The 20246-nt window shown below is 48.3% G+C and overlaps 1 protein-coding gene across 3 annotated transcripts; it reads right to left on the bottom strand.

The window, feature by feature from the left end:
• Window positions 1–570: 570 nt before the first annotated feature.
• Window positions 571–14652, bottom strand: Gusb (glucuronidase beta). 3 transcript variants are annotated; one of them, XM_055606057.1, is made up of 12 exons: window positions 14357–14650; window positions 12312–12497; window positions 11933–12114; window positions 11494–11636; window positions 10908–11095; window positions 10002–10145; window positions 9608–9786; window positions 9371–9517; window positions 6913–6997; window positions 3842–4018; window positions 1558–1693; window positions 571–1013 (listed from the first exon to the last, which is right to left on the bottom strand). In XM_055606057.1, exons 1-12 carry the CDS (start codon window positions 14564–14566, stop codon window positions 844–846), a joined length of 1947 nt encoding a protein of 648 aa, XP_055462032.1. In that variant the 5' UTR covers window positions 14567–14650; the 3' UTR covers window positions 571–843. The 3 variants fall into 3 exon arrangements, with proteins under 3 accessions (XP_055462032.1, XP_055462034.1, XP_055462033.1); XM_055606058.1 differs by lacking the exon at window positions 1558–1693 and having other exon boundaries at window positions 949–1013; window positions 14357–14652; XM_055606059.1 differs by lacking the exons at window positions 11494–11636; window positions 11933–12114; window positions 14357–14650 and having other exon boundaries at window positions 12312–12378.
• Between the last annotated feature and the right edge of the window lie 5594 nt (window positions 14653–20246).

Consider the following 20246-nt stretch of genomic DNA (forward strand, 5'->3'; position numbering starts at 1 on the left):
CATGCTTGCGGATAGCCACTGAGGTGGTTCTCCGGCCTCTGCAAGCATGCATATTCACACACACACAGTCGAGGCTGGAGTTGTGAGCTCACAATTCAGAGAGTAGCATTTGAATCTTATACTTCTGAACTGTGGAAAGTGGTTTGTTGGTTGCTGCACTGTATAGGACTTTGCTACATGTGTGAATATCCATGGAACTGTAGCTAATTGGAAGGGGGTTTGTTGAGACAGGTCTGGCCTGGAGCTCGTAGAGGTCTACCATCCTCTGCCTCCCATGTGCTGTATTAAAGCCATGTGCCACCACACCCAGCTCCTCTGTGGCATTTAATGAGTGTCTCTTTCACTCTTACTGGGTCAAGAATAGCCTGTTTAGATGCTCAAGTATGGGGGTCTTGGGGCAATGGCCAATTTGTCACTTATAGCACTTTAAAAGAAAAAATTGCTAGGTAGTGGTGTTGGCAAACACCTTTAATCGCAGCACTTCAGAGGCAGGGGCAGGTGGATCTCTTGAGTTTGAGGGCAGACAGGGCTACAGAGAGAAACCCTGTCTCAAAAAAGCAACAACAATAATAAAAGAAAACAATTTTTATTTAAGTTTATTTTTATTTTACATGTATGGCTATTTCCCCCATATGTATGTTTGCATGCCTGCCGTACCTGCAGAGGCCAAAAGAGGGCATTTGTATCACCTTGGAAATGGAGTAACAGTTCAGAGTTAGCTACCATGTGGGCACTAGGAATTGAACCTGGCTCTCAACTTCTGAGCCATCCCTTCAGCCCCTGCTCTGCTGAGATGTCTTTCATTTCATCAGAGGCCCTGACTATAGTGAGGTAGTTCTAGCTTTAGAATGTAAATGGTCTGGTTCCCAAACACGGGGTCCCCGGCACTGGACGGTGATGTCTGCTTTCATTGGCAATCCTCCAGTATCTCTCTCGCAAAGTAAAGGCTGCACTTTTGGGTTGTCTCTGGCGAGTAAAGATTCCCTTCTTGTTCCCTATTACTCTCATTGGTTCTAGAAAACAAAACAAAGGGGATGAGATGACTCAGAAAGTAAAGGTACTTGCTATCAAACCTAATCACCCCAAGTTCAATCACAGGCATCCACATGGTAGAAGGAGCAACCAGACTCTCCAAAGTTGTCTAACCTTTACCTATGGCATACACACACACACACACACATACGCCACCCACTCCCTACTTTCCACTCTCTGACTACATAAAAATGTAATAAGATAAAGTTTAAAATACTATGGAGGGGCATACCTTTATTCCTAGCACCCAGGAGGCAGAGGCAATCAGATTGACTGAATTCCAGGCCAGTCTGCCCTACCAGCTAGCCAGGGTTACATAGTGAGACCCTCTCAAAAGTTGGGGTTGGAGGAGAGATGATACACCCAATCTGAGGCCTGCTTTTCTCCTTTTAAAGATTGTAAAATAGACCAAAGCAAGTACTTTACCATCTAAACCATCTCCCAATCCCATTCCCAGTATCTTATAATTGCCCCGAACTGAAAATGCCAACCTGAGAAACATCCCTAAGCCTAAAAGAAACTCACTCTGGCTAGTCATAAAGTCAGCAAAATTCCAGATGAGCTCTCCGACCACATACTCCTTCCGTTTCTGATCCAGCACCAAATGATAATTCTCCAGGAGAGCCTTCTGGTACTCTTCACTGAACATGCAAGGTGGATCCTGGGATATGAGGCAAGGGGATGAGTTGGGACTCGAGTAGATAAACTTAAAGATGAACTTAACCATGACTAAAGTATCATCTTTATTTCAGGCTGTACTAATGGCAGGACTTTTAACTGACCCTGGCTCAGAGACAGCTGAGGTCTGATGTCTGCCAGAGTAAAAAAGATTTTGAAGAAAACCTTAAGCCTGGTGGTGGTGGCACAGGCCTTTAATCCCAGCATTCTGGAGGCAAAGGCAGAAGGAGGCCAGCCTGGTCTACAAGGATCAAGTTCTAGTACAGCCAGGGCTACAACAGAGAAACCCTGTCTTGGAAAAAACAAAACAAACAAAAATATCTTCATTACACTGGCCCAAGCATTTAATCCAAGAACTCAAGAGACTGACAAAGGATGGAGAGTTCAAGGCCAGCTAGGGCTACATAGTGAGAACCCTGTCTTAAAAACAAAGTGCAAAAATCTGTGGGGCAGTGGTGATATACACCTTTAATCCCAGCACTCAGGAGGTAGAGGCAGGAGGATTTCTGTGAGTTTGAGTCCAGCCTGGTCTACAGAGCTAGTTCCAAGACAGCCAGGGCTATGCAAAACACAACAACGAAAACAAAAACTGTCTTGAAAAGCCAAGCAAACAAAAAAGCCAAAGCCTTAATTAGTAAATGTGTATTTGTCTTCTGTATTTTCATTTGTCTGTGTTGGAAGTCAAAGGGTCCTTAACTATATTCTATTTTAGATAATTGAGTCAGGATCTCTTGCTATTTCAGTTGAGTCTGGTGAGGCCGTTTGCTCTGGGGATCCCATCTCAACCCCCAGAATACTGGGATCACAGGAAGGCTCCTACACCGGCCTGTCACCTGCCTGAGTGGCAGGTACCTGAGTTTTGTTTCTCACATTCACAGAACAAGCACTTTCAAAGCTAATGCCACCTTCGTAGTACTCTGGCTGTTCTTAAAGATAAAGTACTATGGAAGTAGAAATATGTGTTTACCTCAACTCCACAATCATTTGGTTTGGGGCGGGGGTGCAGTTGACAGTAGGGTCTTAGCACAAAGCCTGGGTGTAGCCCAGACTGGCCTCAAATGTGCACTGATCCTGACTTAGCAACTCCTTTGTGTGGGACTGATTTGTTGTTATTTTAAAGTATGTATGTAAGTGGCTGGAGAGATGGCTTGGTGGTTTAGAGAGTGTACTGTTCTCACAGAAGACCCAAGTTCTGTTCCAAGCACTGGTATCAAGTAGTTGACAGTCACCTGTGACTCCAGCTCCAAGGGAGTCTGACACCTCTGGCCTCAGTGGGTACCCAGACACACATACAGACACACAGACACACACATAATTAAAACTTTAAAAATCTTGTGCATGATGTAGGTACACTGTGTGTGCAGGGTGAATGCATGCAGAGGTCAGAGGACAGCCTTACCCTCCTTGTTTGAGACAAGGTCTCTTGCTCGCCACCGTGCATGTACACCCTGTGGCCTGAGAGCTAACCGGGATCCTCCTGTCTCTGATTCTCAACTTGCTCATTTCAAATCCTCAGTAGTTGTTATGTGGTAGTTGCTATCATTCCGGGCAGTGCAGATAGGGACCATTTCCATCCCTGCCAAGGATCTACCAACACCTGTCTTTGATGTGGGGAGAATTTTGTTTGTTTTGAGATAGGGTTTTCTGTATCCTAGACTAGCAAATTCATTATGTAGGCAAGGCTGACCTTAAACTTCTGCTGCTTCTGCCCCCACTCCCCAGTGCTAGAATAGTAGGCATGTACACCTGGCTTACGTGGCGCTGGGAGGATGTAGAGCTTCAGGCATGCTAGACAAGTATGCTGGCAGCTGAGCTACCTTCTCCCAGGCTGAAACATCCTTTAAAAAAAGATTTGTCTGGTTTTTTTTTAAATCATGTGACCGGAGAAAAAACAAAACAAAAACCAATGTGGATAGCAGGTGGGTGTTGTGTGGAAATTCAGCCAAATATGGGGCTGTCTGGGGACCCACTCAAGCCAAACCAAGGCCTGCATGCAGCGGCAACAGTGTGTGTAAGGTTGGGGTGGTGCCGAGAGCTAAGGCTAGGTCACTGATACTGAGGGCAGAGATAGCCCAAAGAGAGAAGTAACCTCACTGCTGTGTGAGTGACAAAAACATTCTACACTGTTTACCTCGTGAAACCCTGTGATTGCGTCTGCTCCATACTCGCTCTGGATGATTGGCTTCTGGTGAGTCTCGTACCAGTTCTCAAACTGGCTCTTCAGCTGTATCTGAATCACCTCCAAATGCCCATAGTCATGATACCAGGAGAAGTAGCTGTTCACACAGATGACATCCACGTACGGGGCCTAGGCCAAGAGCGGTAAAGTGGGTTTACTTCTCACACCGAGGGCCTCTTCAAGGTCAGAATAGAATGCAGGTGACCCAGGTTACCATCCCACACACAGGAGAGAAAGCCAAGAACATACCCCAAATGGGGCTAATATATAATGCTATGCTGAGGTGCCCAACTGGGCCATGGCTGGAAGCAAAACAGGCCACCAGCCAGCACCTGACCCTGTTGGATTTTAATGTTTTCTATTCCTGTCACTGGTCTCTTGTGGCCTTTCCTCGAGATATGATCCAACCTGAAGAATTAATATTTTTCTCTTCACAGTTCAGCTTTTGATACAGACTTATGTAGCCCAAGCTGGCCTCAAACTCCCTACGTAGCCAAGGCTGACCCTGATCCACCTACCTTGACCTCCCACATGCTAGGATCCCAGGGGTGCACTGCTTACACCTAATTTTCTGCCTTGCCGGGGACCAAGTCCAGATTTTCAGGAATTTGAGGCAAACACTCAAAAAATTTTGAGTGAACATTTCCTGCTCCATATTTTTGAGGGGCCACCGAGGCTGCAACCCAAGGGCTTGTATGTTCTTCTGAGCATAGGCTGTACCCCTGAGCCACGTACTCAGCCCCTCACACAGCCTCCTCTGATCCAGAATTTAGAAGTCAGTGCTGTCAGGTATAATGTTGCATACCTTTGGTCCTAGTGCTTGGGAGGCAAAGGCAGGCTGATATCCATGAATTCGAGGCCAGAGTAAGTTCAGCACAGCTAGGGCTGTTACACCAGAGAAACAACAAACAAAAAGGCAGTGCTGTGAGTGGCAGACTCACTAGATTTCTCCCTAGGCAGTGGTAAGATGTCCACAGGGCACGGATAAGAATGGGTCCAAACAGCAGGAAAGAATTCTGTTGTCTAGAGAGCTGGAGAGATGGCTCAGTGGTTAAGAGCACTGACTTCAAGAGGACTTGGGTTTAATTCACAGTTCACAAATGTCTGTAATTCCAGTTCCAGGTAATCTGACACCCTCACACAGATACACATGCAGGCAAAACAGCAATGCACAAAAAAAAAAAAAAAAAAAAATTTTAAACAGTGTTCTGTGATCAGCTGGCTAGCCTTCAGTGTCACACAAGCCAGTCTCTTTCTAGCAACACTGCTTGGCTCCAGAGCAGCCCTTGGAATGATAACGTCTTTCCCAAGGGACTATAGGCCTTCTCCCGGCTGTGGTGGTGGGAAGATGGCAGCAGCAGAAAGCTGTGGAAAGTCAAGTAGTGTCACTTCATAAAGGATACTCCAGGGAAAGAGGCCAGGCATGGGCACCCAGCAAGCAAAGCCTTCACTGTCCACACACAAGATAGGGCGAACACTGAAACAGCCAGCACTTGGATCTCTGCCACCTGTTTCTTAGAATGGTGGGCTCCAGAGAACAGAGAAGCTAGGGCTAACAAGGCTTTTGTTGTTAATTATTTTTAAATATTTAACTTGTAAATGAATGTTTTCCCTATATATCTGTATATGCATCAGGAGGTATCAGATCCCCTGGAACAGAAGGCTGTGAGCCACCATCATGTGGGGGCTGAGAACCCAACTCTGGTCCTCTGTAAAAGCCACAAGTGCTCTTAACCACCAGGCCTTCTCTCTTGTCAGTCCCCTGACAAAGCTTTCTTATCCATGAGAAAATGACTGTTTCAGCAAGACCATATCTCAGAAAACAAAAGGGGGAGGTAGGTGCTGGGGAGGTGGGCAGTGTCTAGCACCTCATACAGTGATGGTTTGGATGAGAACAGCTCCCATAGGCTTCTATGGTTGAGTTTGTGGTTCCCACTTGGTGGAACAGTTTGTGAGGGAGGTGTACTACTGGGGACAGGCTTGAAGTTTCATTCCAAGTCTCTCTGCCTGTGTTCGTGTCTGAAGATGTGAGCTCTCAGCTACCACTCCAGCACTATGCCTGCCTTCCTGGGATAATGCACTGGAATGCAGAAAGTTAAGGGAAAATAGTTGGGGGAGGGAGGAGCTGAGTCTGTCTAGCATGATGACTCATACATGTAATCCTCAAACTCAGGAGGACTTTGAGTTCTAGGCCAGCCTAGGCTATAGACTACATATTAAGATCCTGTCTAAAGCAGAAGGCTAGTTGGGAAAAGGAGAGGGATCAGTGAGAGTGTGCAGTGGACAAAGAGGGAATGGGGGTTGACTATGTTCAATGATTAAAAATATACACATGAAAATAGAATAAACCTATTATATATAATATATGCTAATAAAAATCATTAAAAAAAAGTACCCAGGTCTACACTGCAAACAGGTACACCATCCTGGAAGTAACTAGGCTTTTTCTTTCTCTTTCTCTCTTTCTCTTTCTCTCTCTCTCTCTCTCTCTCTCTCAAGACAGGGTTGAGAGCTGGAGAGATGGCTCAGAGGTTAAGAGGTCCTGAGTTCAATTCCCAGCAACCATACAGTGGCTCACAACCATCTAAAAAATGAGATCTGGTGCCCTCTTCTGGTTGTACAGGTGAACACGCAGACAGAACACTGTATACATAACAAATAAATCTTTAAAAAAAAAAAAAAAAAAAGACAGGGTTTCCTTGTATAGCCTTGGCTGTCCTGACTCGTTTTGTAGACTATGCTGGCCTGGAACTTACAGAGATCTGTCTACGTCTGCCTTCCTGAGTGCTGGAATCACAGGCATGTGCCAATATGCCTGGCAGCCCAGCCTTTTGGGGGTTAGAAGCTACACTGCCTAAGCAGTGTGAATTAGCAGGAAGTTAGTGACTTTAACCTGAAAAAAACCACTTGTGAAAATGGCTGGGCTGGCCACTGCTGGTTCGTGTTAATAAACCCAAAACTAAAGGCCAAGCACAACTGAGCAGAGGCGTAGAGTGTGGAGACTGTCCCTGCTCCAGGCTCACCCCCAGGTCTGCATCATATCTGACGTTGGTCACAAAGGTCACAGGACGGGTGGGGTCCAGGGCTTTGGTGTGTTTGATCAGCGTCCTGTCCATGGAAGGCAGAAGACAGGCTCATCAGTCTGGGAAGGGCTCTCAGACACCGATCTCCCTTTCCTCCCCGCCCTCCCATCAGTGGTGGCTCATAGCTAAGGCCATGAGAATAGAGATGAGTACAAACAGAAACGACAAGAGGCAACAGAAATGAAGCAGGTATCACACCCTGTAAGGCTGGAATCGGGAGGGAGGAGGAAGCCTCTTGAATAAATATAGTGTTGAGTTGAATTAACCATTGATCCAGGAGGAATGGAGAGGAGGAGACCCAATGGAAGGACTGGTCCAGGGTTAGGGTTTGATCCCCAGGAACTACTCCTGGTCTCCACAGCATGGATCACCATCATTCATCATTGAAGACTTAATTTTTTTTCTTTTACATCTTTCTGATATTACTCTTCTTATCTGAAGGCTGTGTGTTGCCCCTTGCACTTAGGTTCTGAATCCATCGTCTCAAACAGTTCCAAATAGCAAAAGCCAGTCTGGAGTACTCCAGCTTTGCCACTCCTGGTCTCACCCCTGCTGTCTCATAGCATGCATCTCTCTCAGCCACCTCTTAAAAAAGTTTAGAGCCTCAGGAAGATATTTGCTTCCCCTTCAAGACTAAAGTTTTCTCCACCTAGCCCTGTCCCCAAAGGCCCCTGTATACCATGAGCTCTAAAGGGCTGTGAATGTCCAGAGCTGTCACTAGCCAAAACTAGGACCATTCTTCAAGGCCTGCCTTCTACAGACTCAGAGGGGCTCAAAATAGTATATGGAACAGGGGTGCAGTGGCAGCATCAAGAACAGTGGTCCTCAACCTGTGGGACCCTTTGGCAAACCTCTGTCTCAAAAAACAAACAAAACAAAAAACCCCCCAAACCATTTGCACTACAGTTTATAACAGTAGCAAAATTACAGTTCTGAAGTAGCAACAAAAATAATTTTATGGTTGGGGGTCACCAGGACATGAGGAACTGTAATAAAGGCTCGCAGCATTAGGAAGGTTGAGAACCGCTGATCAAGAAGCTTTGGCTGCCTTTGTGGGGCATGTAATATAATTCACCCTGGAGGCCAACGGGTCATTTCATGAAGAAGTGTGCCTGAAGGAGCTCAGTGGCAGAGCGCTTGCTTAGCATGCACAGGCAAGGCCCTGGAGGACCCCTATACCAGAAGACACATCTAAAACATGTTGTCTCATTAAAAACAAACAAACCCCTTCTATGGTGCCGGAGAGATAGCTCAGTGGTTGTTCTTCTAGAGGACTAGGGTTCAATTCCTAGCAGCCACATGGTGGCTCACAACAGCTCTAACTCCAGTTCTAGGGGATCTGATGCCTTCTGGCCTCCGAAGGCGCCAAGCATAGGTGGTGCGGGTGTGCATGGTGTAGGCACGCACGCAAGCAAAATCCCGCACAAACGATATTTTTAAATTCCATTTACGTTCACACGCCTGTGTAAACTGGTTTTATAAAGGTGGACCCAAAGCATCGCCAAGTGGTTTCCTACACCTTTACCATGTCTTTCTGTTAGAGTGAAGGAATGAATGCCAGGCGTGAAGGAGCACACTTGTAATCCTAGCACTGAGTAGGAGGAAACACAGGAGGAAGAATTCAAGGCCAGCTTTGGCTACATAGCAAATTTGAGGCGAGGCCTGTGCTGTTTGAGAGCTTGTCTTGGAAAAAAAAAAAAAATCAAAAAGAGGGGCTGGCAAAATGACTCTCTGGTTTAAAAGCACCTACTGCCAAGCTCAGTGATTAGGGTTCAAGCCCTGGGGTTTACATGGTTGAAGGAGAGAACCAACTCCTACAAGCTGTCTTGTGACCTCCATATGTGTGTCATGGCACACTCAGAAAAAAATTAAAAATCAATCTAAAATTTTCATGTGTGGATCATGGGTGTAATGCCAACACCCCAAAGGGTAGGGGGTGGGGATGTCAAAAGGGTTAGTACCAGCATGAGGCCAGCCAGAAATGCGTAACAGGCTCCTGTCTCAAAAATAAGTTAATAAAATTACATAAAGGCCAAAGTTCTCCCACTCCTTTAAAATCCATCCCTAGGGAGGCAGAGGCAGGTGAATTTCTGTGCATTCCAGGCCAGCCTGGTCTACAGAGCTATTTCTAGGCTACACAGAGAAACAACAAAACAAAAATCCAAAGTTGTCTGTCCCAAAGGAAACTGGATTTCAAGTCTGACTAGGAGGGTCTTAACAGGTGGAAACACACACAAATTGGGTGGCTTGATTTGGGTACCCAGAAGTGATGGACTGGCATTTCCGTCTACGCCCCTCAAGGCTGATTTCCACCCTCCCAGTTGCCTACAGAGGTTCAGCCAGGCCAAAGGGCTGAGGCCCCAGGCCTGACGCAGCCCAGGGGAGGAAGAGCACTCACTTGAAGTAGTAAGCGGCAGGCAGCATGGCGGAAGAAGGCTCATTGGCCACAGACCACATCACAACCGCTGGGTGATTTTTGTCCCTGCGCACCAGCTCCTCCATCACCTCTAGGTGGTGCCGAAGAGACTCGTTGCCAAAACTCTGCCTGTGGGACCAGAGAGGGAAGGGTCTCCAAAGGCTCTGAGAAGAGCTGGGCAGTGTGGGCAGTGTGGGCGGCGAGAGGCCGGGCACTCACGGCAGCTTGATGCCCACACCCGGACTCTCATCAATGACCACAATTCCGTAGCGGTCACAGAGCTGAAGCACCTCCTCCGCGTAGGGGTAGTGGCTGGTACGGAAGGAGTTGGCCCCGAGCCAACGCAGTAGATTGAAATCCTTCACCAGCAGCGGCCAGTCGAAGCCTTTCCCTCGGATCTAGGGGACGGCAGGGCTCTGTGACCTCTGCCCTTGTCACTGGAGAATACGCACCTTCTTCTGATGCCCGGCCCCTGAAGAGTCACGCCCTCTACCCTATCTAGGCTCACCACAAAACCCCAGCACATGATGGTGTCCTCGGGGCACAGAGGAACAGGAAAGAGACGTTAGTGATTCCCAGCATCCCACACGGGGAGGCCACAGCCCCAACTCACATCGGAATCCTCGTGCTTGTTGACACCGTGGAAATAGAAAGGCTTCCCGTTTATCAGGAACTTGCTCTCTGTGACAGCCACGGTTCGAATCCCGACGGGGAGGGTGTAGAAGTCGGACACAGACTCAGCTGTTGTCATCCTCACCTAGGAGGGCCCAAGTGCCAGGCATAGCACCCAGGTGAATTGCGGTGGGCTGAGCTTCATCCATGTCACCCAACATGAGGGACTTCTCCTCTCCCCCATAACACTTTAGAGGTTTTGTTTGTTTTTTTGAAGAGTCTCATATAGCTCAGGCTGGCCTCAAACTCACTTGTAGTTAAGAATGATCCTGAACTGATCCTCCTGCCTTCATCTCCCAAGTGCTAAGATTACAGGCAGCACCTCCATGCCTAGCTCTAGCTGTTTGTTTGTTTTTGCTCTTTCAAGAGAGGGTTTCTCTGTGTAGCCCTGGCTGTCCTCAAACTTACAGAGATCCACTTGCTTCTGTCTCCCAAGTGCTGGGATCAAAGGCGTGTGCCATCCCCCCAGGTGGGCTGGGGTTTTTGTTTTACTTTTTTGGAGTGGGTTGTTTCTTTGAGACAGGGTCTTACTATGTAGCTCTGGCTGTCCTGGAATTCATTGTGTAGACCAGATTAACCTCAACTCCTATATTCATTTGATCCTATTATCCATAGCCCTGGTCCCAGCTTAAAAGGGCCTGTGTATCCCACAAGCCTGCAGCCGAGATGCAGAAATTACCTTCTCTGTTTTTAACAGGAACATGCTCAGGACTTTCCCTTGAAGGGCTAGAAAAAGCCGGAACTCTATGACAGTACCCACCTAGACACCTGTCCTGGGTGCCAACTGAAGCTACAGTCACCAGGTGGCAGCAAAAGCCCTTCCTCACCCCAGTCCCAGATCACTTACCTCCAAGGAGTACAGGTAGGCTGGCTGCTCATGCATGAGGTAAGGCCACCAGAGGTTGGCACTAGGCACCCGAAGTTGGCCCCGGCCCTCTGTTCCATGGGCCACGACTTTACCATCCTCATCCAAAAGACGCACTTCTAGCTGGAACTGTTCACTGCCCTGGACGGAAATCCAGTAATTCACCAGCCCTGTGGGACAGAAACAGATATCCTACTTCCAGAAGTTCCCATAGGCTCCACCAGCGAACAGCTGCTTGGTTTTTGCTGTTTGCTTCACCCGACTGTGCAGACAGGAGTGGTTAGGGGTGGAAAAATAGTGGAGAGACAAGTGACTCATTATCATGAGCTAGGTCACTTTGAAGAAGACCCCACTTCTCATTGGTCCTCACTTCCATGGAAAGTGAGATCCACCAGATGGGTGAAGCCCTTGTCAGCTTGGGCAGTCTAGGGCTTGTCTTCTGGGGGTGACGAAGCAGGTGAGGGCTAAAAGACACTTGAAGCCTTTTTTCCCTGGGGGATTGTTTCCTCTGGAATGGGGGATAAGCCGGACTCAGCCTAGCACACAGCCTCCCGCCAGGAGCCCTCACCGATGTCTTGGTCTACGTTAGTGGTCACAGTGATGTCATCAATGTAGGCGGTGGGGGTGGTGTAGAGGACCACAGACCGATGCAATCCCGCGTAGTTGAAGAAGTCAAACTCTATGTCCTGAACAAAGTATCCCTTGGGATACCTAGGCGGGGGGACAAAGGGCCATAGTTCCTGTGTCTTTTTTCTTCCTGTGTGTGCATGCCGAAATATCCAAGATCAGACCTCTAGACAGACAGGGTCTTTTGTTCTAGCTGGCCTGAGAACGCCCAGAAATCATTCTGCCTCCTTTGATGTTAGCTATCATGTGTCCCGTGGTCTCCTCAGATCCCAGGCTAAAGCCACTCTCCCTGTGGGAAAGTCCACTAGGGAGGGGAGGGGAGAAGAGGGAAGAGAAGAGGAAAGGAGGGAAAATTGGGGGGGGGGGGAAATGCTGCTCACCTGGAGGTGTCATTTTTGTAGACAATGGTCCCTGGTGGCAGGGTGTGAGGGGTCAGTGTGTTGTTGATGGCGATGGTGAGCCGGAAGGTGGTCAGGGGCCCACTCTGGACCAGCTTGCTGATGTCAGCCTCAAAAGGGAGGTGACCTCCCTCATGCTCCACCACATGAATCCCATTCACCCACTGCAGACACAGGGAAATATGAGCAGAGGGCAACCGGCCAAAGGGCACTGCTGCCTCAGGTACCCCTTACAGAGGAGGGTCCTGACATCAGCCTGATGGCAGAGACCACGAAGCAATCCTTTCTCCTACCCATGGCACAGACCCCTTCTCAACAGCCCAGACTGCCTTCCCTCCAGTCAACCGCTCCCTCCACTGACCACAACAGCATAGTAGTGGGCACTGTTGATCCTCAACACCACTCTCATCTGGGGGTCTTGGGTCCATCGCTGGGGCAGGATTGCTTCCCGTTCATACCACACCCAGCCAATAAAGTTCTGAAGCTCTGCTTCTTGGGTGATGTCATTGAAGCTGGACGGGACAGGCATGTCCAAGGTCGGACCCGACTAGGGAAAGAAGAGCCAGAGTCATGGGCTGGGGATGGAGCTCAGCTGCTACAGTGCTGGTCTGCCACGGATGAGGTCCCGGGTTCCAACTCCAGCACTGCCTAAGCCAGTCATCCTAGCATTTGGGAGGCAGAGCCGGAAGACCAAAGTTCAAGGTCATGCCCTGGCTATCCTCTGCTACATAGCATATCTGAGGCCAGACTCTCTAAAGAGAAGGATCAGGTCAATTCTTCCTGACCTCACTCCTAGCACCTCATAGAGGTACAGGGACACTGTGAACACTGGCTGCATGAGTCGGGTAACTGAACTGCATGAACAATTTGTACAAAAGATGGTTAAAGCCAGGTTCTTGGCTGGGTGTGCTGGTGCACACCTTTAGTCCTAGCATTCAGGAGGCAGGAGCAGGCAGATCTCTATGAGTCTGAGGCCAGCTGGTCTACAAATTGAGTCCAGGGGCCAGGTCTACACAGAGAAACCCTGTTTCAATGCAGGGAGGGGAAGAATCAAGTTCTGACACAGGGCCAAGATTTTCAGGGAAAGGCTGAACCCAAGGCCACAAGCCAGCCTAAAACAGGACAGACCTTACACAAGAGGCAGAGATGACCACTGCCATGGGGAAGAAGGGAACGGGGGCCCCTGAGTTGAGGAAACTTGAGAAGCCACGTGCAGGCGCCTGCTCCTCCTTACTTCCTCTTCTGCTGAATGCTGGGCAGTACAGTTGAAAACTGAGAGCCTACGCCAGGTGCGGTGCCTCACAGCTTGTAACCCAAGCACCTGGGAAGTTAAGGTAGCAGGACTGCTCAAGGGTGGAGGCCAACGTGGGCCAGTATGAAACGTTGTCTCATACACAGACAGACAGACAGACACACACACACACACAGACACACGCGCGCGCGCGGCTGATGAGATGACTCAGTGGCTTACGGGCACTAGTCAGCAAACCTGATGACCTGAGCATTAGATCCCTGGACGGAGAAGAGAGTAGACACCCACAAGTTATCCTCTGATTTCCACACGCATCGCGAAGCACACGAGTGCCCACACACATGCACACAAATAAATAAATGTTACAAATGTTAAACAAAGAAGGGAGAGGAAGGTGGGGAAGAGGAGGAGAGGGCCGAACAGGAGACCAGCAAGCGAGAGTGAATGAATGACTGAAACTGAGAGAGGCGGAGGCTGCAGGCACACATTTGCCTCAACCTGCCACCAGCCCTGCCCAGTCAGGAAGGGCGAGGGCGGATGGGGTTCTCCGTTAGCTGTGCGCAAAGTCCCGTTCTCCATCTGAATCTTGCCATCTCACCGCCAAGTGCTCGAGCAGAGCCCCCAAGGCGTCCAGCTCTTCCATCTCTGTCCCCACCCCCAAATGTGTGGTGGAGGCAGCTCCTATGGACACAGCTAGCTAGGGTCCTGCTTCTCCTAGACGGGAGAGGGCACGCAGGAGGAATGGATGCAGGAAGCACGCGTACAAACGTCTATTCCCACACTCGGGAAAGCTGGAGCAAGAGGTTCCCCGGGATAGCCAGGCCAGCCTGGGTCACAGAATGAGAGACTGTTTCAAAACCAAAACAACAGGCTCAGTAGTGACAAGTCGGCACGAGGCCCCGGTTCAACCCCAGCACTATGAAAGAAAGTAAACTTAAAAAAGTCCGCTGTCTCGGGGAGCGCCTGCCTGGCAGAGTCCCCGCGGTTCTCAGGCACGCCGGGTTCCGCTTCCTGCTCCGGCTGCAGGCTCCTCAGCCTGCAAACCCGCCTTCACCTCCTCTGGATGAAGACAAGGGAAGGGGCGCTCCGGGTACTGGCATCCCTCCTCCCGTCCCCCGGGTTCTGGACCTCCAGAGCCCTGGTCCTCGGCGCACCTCCCGCAGCGGCCGCCGGTACCACTGCTGCTCGAAGCCCCGCAGCCGGTTGACGGAGAGGTCCGCGCGGAAGCGCCACAGTCCGTCCAGCGCCCTGAGCTCCCGCGACGGGCTCTCTCTCGGGAACAGCATCCCGCCCTGCAGCGCCAGCGCGCAGCTGCACAGCAGCTGGCCCAGCGCGACCCAGCACGCGCTCCGCCTGGGGGACATGCTGGCCAGGCTGTCCACTGCCCCGAGGCTGGGCTTTTGGCCTCGCTCTCCGTGGGAGGGCGGAGGCGGGACCTGGAAGGGTCACGTGTGCCCGAGTGAAGCCGCCTGCGCCAACTTGGTTGAGGGCAAGTTGCCTGTACAGCTGCTTGGGTGAGGCCTTAGAGGGGCACAGAGGCCAGGATAGGCGGAAAGAGGAAGCTCATGTTCCTCCCAGCCCCAAGGTCGTCCATCCATAGGCATGACAGAAGTTCCTGCCAGCCTTACAGCCACCCCAAACCCCCACTCACAGAAACACTGGGGTTCCCCGGACCCTTAGAACCCACCATTTTTTCACGACTTTCATGACTCCTTTGAAAGGTCGCAGATGAGGGGTTCAAGTGAGACACTGGGAAGAAATTTTGGGAGTTTATTAAAGAAGTTATTAAGGCTGGAAAAGACACATGACAACTTTGAAGAGAGTTCAGGCCCTGGGGGCCAAAATGAAGGTCTCTTGTAGCCTTTGAGGAAGGGGTGGTTTCATAGCACAAGTTTGCAGCTAGGGCTTTTTCTGATGCCCAGGAAAGAGGCAGGCAAGTGGGTGGGCAATAAGATACGTGGCCATCAAGCTAGGAGGTGTTGGCGCGGGCCTTTATTCCTGGCACTAGAGAGGGAGAGGCAGGTTCGAGGTCAGCCTGGTCGGTCTAAAGAGAGTTCTAGAACAGCCAGGAGTGCACAGAGAAACCCTGTTTCAAAAAACCAAAACAAAACAATCAAAAACAGCAGAAAAAAAAATCAATTAATCCAGAAGAGCAAATAGATACTTCTTTTTCCCTCTTTGCTTCTTAGAGATTATTTAATGGTTTGGTTTTAATTATAATTATTTTATAATGCATTTTCATTAGGAAAAATTTTAAAGTATGAGTAGCAAAATGACAACAATCTATAATTGTAACCATAACTTAGTATATATTTGCATGTGCTCTATTTGCTTTTTATTGTTTTGTTGTTTGCTTATTGTTTTGTTGTTTTTGAGACTGGGCCTCATGGTACCCAGGTTGGCCTAGAACATGCTTTGTAGCCTAGGCAGACCTGGAATTCTGAGAAATTCTCCGAATTACTGGTGCCTGCAATACAAAGAGGGACGTTTTGGTCTCTGGGCAGAGTTAGAGTGTCTACACCCAAGTTCAAGACTCTTATAGAACTGACACCATCGGGCATGCAAGAAGTGTCCTCTGGGCCTGTGTTGTGTCATTCGAGTCAGAGGTGAAGGTTGTGACCAATGTTCCACAGGTCACATGACCTACAGCAGCCCTTCCCCTCTCACCGAGGTCCTCTCTGGTCTTAATACCACCAACCCCCATCTCTCTAACAAATTTTCAAGTGCTCAGATTTTCTACTTGCGCAAGTAAGGTAAGCCAGTATTGGTGGCTTACAATAACACATTTCTGTTATTGTTTGGGTTGGTTTTGGTTTTTCGAGACAGGGTTTCTCTGTGTAGCCTTGGCTGTCCTGGATTCACCCTGTAGACCAGGGCTGGCCTCGAACTCACAGAGATCTGCCTGCCTCCACCTCCCAAGTGCTGGGATTAAGGGCATAAACTGCCACCACCAGGCTAGTTCCCAGTTCGTAAAATGGATGTAAATATCATTTAGGTTTCAGCATAAATTTTTGAACTGGGCTGATGACAAACTCACCCCAAGATGTGATTTGGATTTTCTTTTTTTTTTTTTTTTTTTTTTTTTTTCCAGAGCTGAGAACCAAACCCAGGGCCTTGCACTTGCTAGACAAGTGCTCTACCACTAAGCTAAATCCCCAACCCCGTGATTTGGATTTTCAAACTGAGCCAAAGGGGAGTTCCCTAAAGCATTTTTGTTTTTGTTTTTTCCAGATTGGTTTTCTCTGTGTATCCCTAGCTGGCCTGGAACTCACAGATCTACTTGCCCCAGCTTCCTGAGTGCTGGAATTAAAGGCATGCACCACCGCTGCCCAGCAACCTAAAGCATTATATTTTTTTATGATTTATTTATCTTTTTTGTTCTATGTGAATTGGTGTTTTGCCTGTACGTATATCTGTGTGAGAGGGTTACAGGTCCCTGGGACAGGAGTTACAGATAGTTGTGAGCTGCCAGGTGGGTGCTGGGAATTGAACCTGGGCCCTATGGAAGAGCAGCCATTGCCCTTAAGCACTGAGCCCTCTCTCCACCCCTTCCCTAAAGCATTATTAAAGCCTGCTGAAGTTCAGCACAGTGGACTGCTCCCCTGCCGCCCTTGCAAATGCTTCCAAGTCTGTGTTACAGTTGTCAGTATACTTGTTAATGAGTTGGGGATGAAGCTGGACCGTAAGCGTGTTTCTTAGCATTGGGGGAACGTACCAAACACAAGTATTCTAGTTTCCAATCCACTCGTTTCTATTTGAGTTTGTTTGCTGTGCCTACCGTCGGATGTGTATAGGGCGTGAGTGTGTGCCTGTGGATGTTAGAGCTCAATTCTTTTTTTTTATTTTTTGAAGCTTTATTTATTGACTGGGGAGGATTGGAGAGATGATGGCTCAGTGGTTAGGAGCACTGCCAGCTCTTCCGGAGGACCCGGTTGGATTCCCAGCACCCACACGGCGGCTCCCAACCATTTTTAACTACAGGCACCGCACCCACGTGGTGGATAGACACACACGCCAGCACACCAGGTGTGCATAGCACATAAATAAACTCTAAAAACAGCAGCAACAAACAAAAAACTCCCAGCTCTCAGGCAAAAGAATGGGGAGGGCCAGTCAGCTTGGGTTGCAGAGTAAAACCCTGTCTCAAACGTGTGTGTGTGTGTGTAGTGTGTAGGCCTTTTGTACCTCTATGTGTACCAGGTGGTAGTACCCATCTTGGAGGCCAGAAGAGGGCACTGAAACCCCTGAAACTAGAGTTACAACTGTGAGTCACCACGTGGGTGCTGGGAACAGAACCTGGGTCCTCTGGAAAGAACAGCAGCCAGTGCTCTTAAGCACTGAGCCGTTCTGAGTCCCACCCACCTCATTATATATATATTTCATTATATACTTATTCGCATGTGTGCGTGCATTGTGTGAAGATCAGAGGACGGCTTGCTGGAGCTGGTTCTCTCTGTCTACCCTGTAGGTCCCAGGAAGTGAACTTAAGTCCTCAGACTGAGCCTGGAGCTTACAGATTCCATTAAACTGGCTGCTCAGAGAGCTCCGAAGATTCACCTTTCTCTGTCTCCCCATCTGAGTGACTACGGGCACTCCAGGCCTGGCTTTTTATATGGGTGCTGGAGATTCGAACCCAGGTTCCTCATGCCTGCCCAGCAACTCCACCAACTGTATCTGCAACCTTATCAACTGAGTGACCTCCCCAGGCCAGACTCCTTATTTTACACTGTAAATTAATACAAGTGCAGTCTTGAAAAACCTGACCCTGCTATCATAATTAAATCTGTATTTTCCCAGTTACCAGCATATTACCTGTGCTTGACTAAGTTGATTTCATTCGGGGTCTTGCCTTTCCCTCCTCCTGAAACAAGCCTTTCTTCTTGTCTCTAGTGAGTAAACTCTCGTAAGCTGTCCTGTCCTTAAGGAGTAAAGTTTCCTAAACTTAATTCCTCTCCTCTCATTAATGGGTAAATGTTATGGCTAAAGAAACTGATTTTTTTTCTGGGCGGTGGTGGTGCACACCTTTAGTGCCAGCACTTGGGAGGTAGGGGCAGGCAGATCTCTTGAGTTCAAAGCTGACATGGTCAACAGAGTGAGTTCCAGGACAGCCAAGGCTACACAGAGAAACCCTGTCTCGAAAAATCAAGAAGCCCAAAACAAAACAAAAAAATTACAAAACAAACAAACTCTGAATTTTATGCTAGGCATCCATCTTGTTACCCTCCAAGCTGTCTCTGAGTCCAGTCCCTGGATGATAATAAGTTCCCAGTAACCCTGACCCCCCCCCCCCCCCCCCAAAAAAAATGCACAGCCTCGACTCTCTATTTATTTGACTAACTGCCCTTTTTTTTTCTGCTGTCACTTGCTTATGCAGATACACAAAGATTGTTCTGAGTTGCCTTAACCACTTACGTGTCTCCCCCAAAGTTACAGTTTGGATATCAAGTGTCCTCCACATGCTCATTCTTTGAACATTTGCTCTCTAGCACATGCTGCTGTTTGGGGTGGCCACAGAGCCCTTTGCACTCGGAGCTTACCCGGAGAAAGTGCATTCATAGAGGCCAGCCTATGAAGGTTATATTTATTTATGTTTATTGCATCTATTTATTTTGTGTGTACATATGCACAGTTGTGGAGGTCAGAGGATGTCTTTCAGGAGCTGGTTCTCCTTCCACCATGTAGGTTCCAGGGAGTGAACTCGGGTCCTCCGGCTCGGTGGCAGTTGCCTTTGTTCTCAAAGCCATCTTACCAGCCCCTGGAGGCTATAATTATGCCCATTCAGCCCACTGCTCTCCACTTTCTGGCCAGCTAGACTGTAAAGAGCTACCACCGTGCACTCCTACCACCTCGGACACTGCCTTGCCTTCCTTGCCTCGATGACCTGATATTTTTGAACCTGTGGGTCAAAATAAATTGCCTGTGTTGGGTATTTTGTCATAGCAGCGGCAAAATAACTAATATAGCCACTCATTTTGCTTTCTTCTGTTACACAGATCTCACTTCTTTAAAGTCTTTTAATTTCTATTATATAATATATATATATATATATATACACATACATACATACATACATTTACATACATATAGGGTCTCTCAACATAACCACGGCTATCCTGGAACTCACTATGTCGGTGAGCTGGCCTCAAAGTCACAGAAATCCTACTGTCTCTGCCTTCCAAGTGCTGGGATTAAAGCACTACCACTTTGTTATTCTATATTTGAAACATTATGAACCCATATTTTTGCCAAGCAGTGGTGACACACACCTTTAATCCCAGCACTCATGAGGCAGAGGCAGGCCGATCTCTGAGTTCAAGGCCAGCCTGGTCTACAGAGCAAGTTCCAGGATAGCCAGGGCTACACAGAGAAACCCTGTCTCAAAAACCTAAGAATTAAAAAAAAATCTCTATATATTTATAGACATAGATAGATAGATAGATAGACAGATAGACAAATAGATAGGTAGATAGATAGACAGATAGATAGGTAGATAGATAGATACATAGATACATAGATAGACAAATAGATAGATAGGTAGGTAGACAGACAGATAGATAGGTAGATAGATAAACAGACAGATAGATAGGTAGATAGATAGACAGACAGATAGATAGGTAGATAGACAGACTTACAAGTATTGACTTATTTGTATGTAGGGTGTGTGCATAGGCCACAATCTGAGTGTGGAGGTCAGAGGATAGCCTGTGAGTTGATTCTCTCCTTCCACTGAGTCCTGTCAATTAAACTCAAGTGCCTTTATCTGCTAAGCCATCTTGTTAGCCCCCCCACCCCCCTTTAAAAACTAGGGTATCATATATTTCCTACTGGCATTGAACTCAGTAGCACCTCTAGGATGACCTTGAACTCCTAATCCTCCTGCCTCCACCCCCTAAGTGCTGAGAGGGCAGGTGTGCACCCCCTTGTACAACTGACGTTAAACTAGTCCAACAGTGTCATGTAGAACCGGGTTCAAAGATGGAGTTTAAATATTAAGTACAGTTTAAAGATTGCTTGAAAAATGAGCTGGTTCATGTATTTCTCTTA

The sequence above is a fragment of the Psammomys obesus genome, unplaced genomic scaffold, assembly GCF_907164565.1.
Source record: "Psammomys obesus unplaced genomic scaffold, mPsaObe1.curated_primary_1811, whole genome shotgun sequence".
NCBI classification, from domain to species: domain Eukaryota; kingdom Metazoa; phylum Chordata; class Mammalia; order Rodentia; family Muridae; genus Psammomys; species Psammomys obesus.

Excerpts from the sequence above, each read along its gene's own strand:
- Gusb (XM_055606057.1), bottom strand. The coding sequence starts at position 14,566 with ATGTCCCCCAGGCGGAGCGCGTGCTGGGTCGCGCTGGGCCAGCTGCTG. Across the intron at positions 11,637-11,932 it reads TACAAAAATGACACCTCCAG|GTATCCCAAGGGATACTTTG; the intron begins GTGAGCAGCATT and ends CCCCCCGCCTAG. Across the intron at positions 6,998-9,370 it reads CCTGCCGCTTACTACTTCAA|GACGCTGATCAAACACACCA; the intron begins GTGAGTGCTCTT and ends TTCCATGGACAG.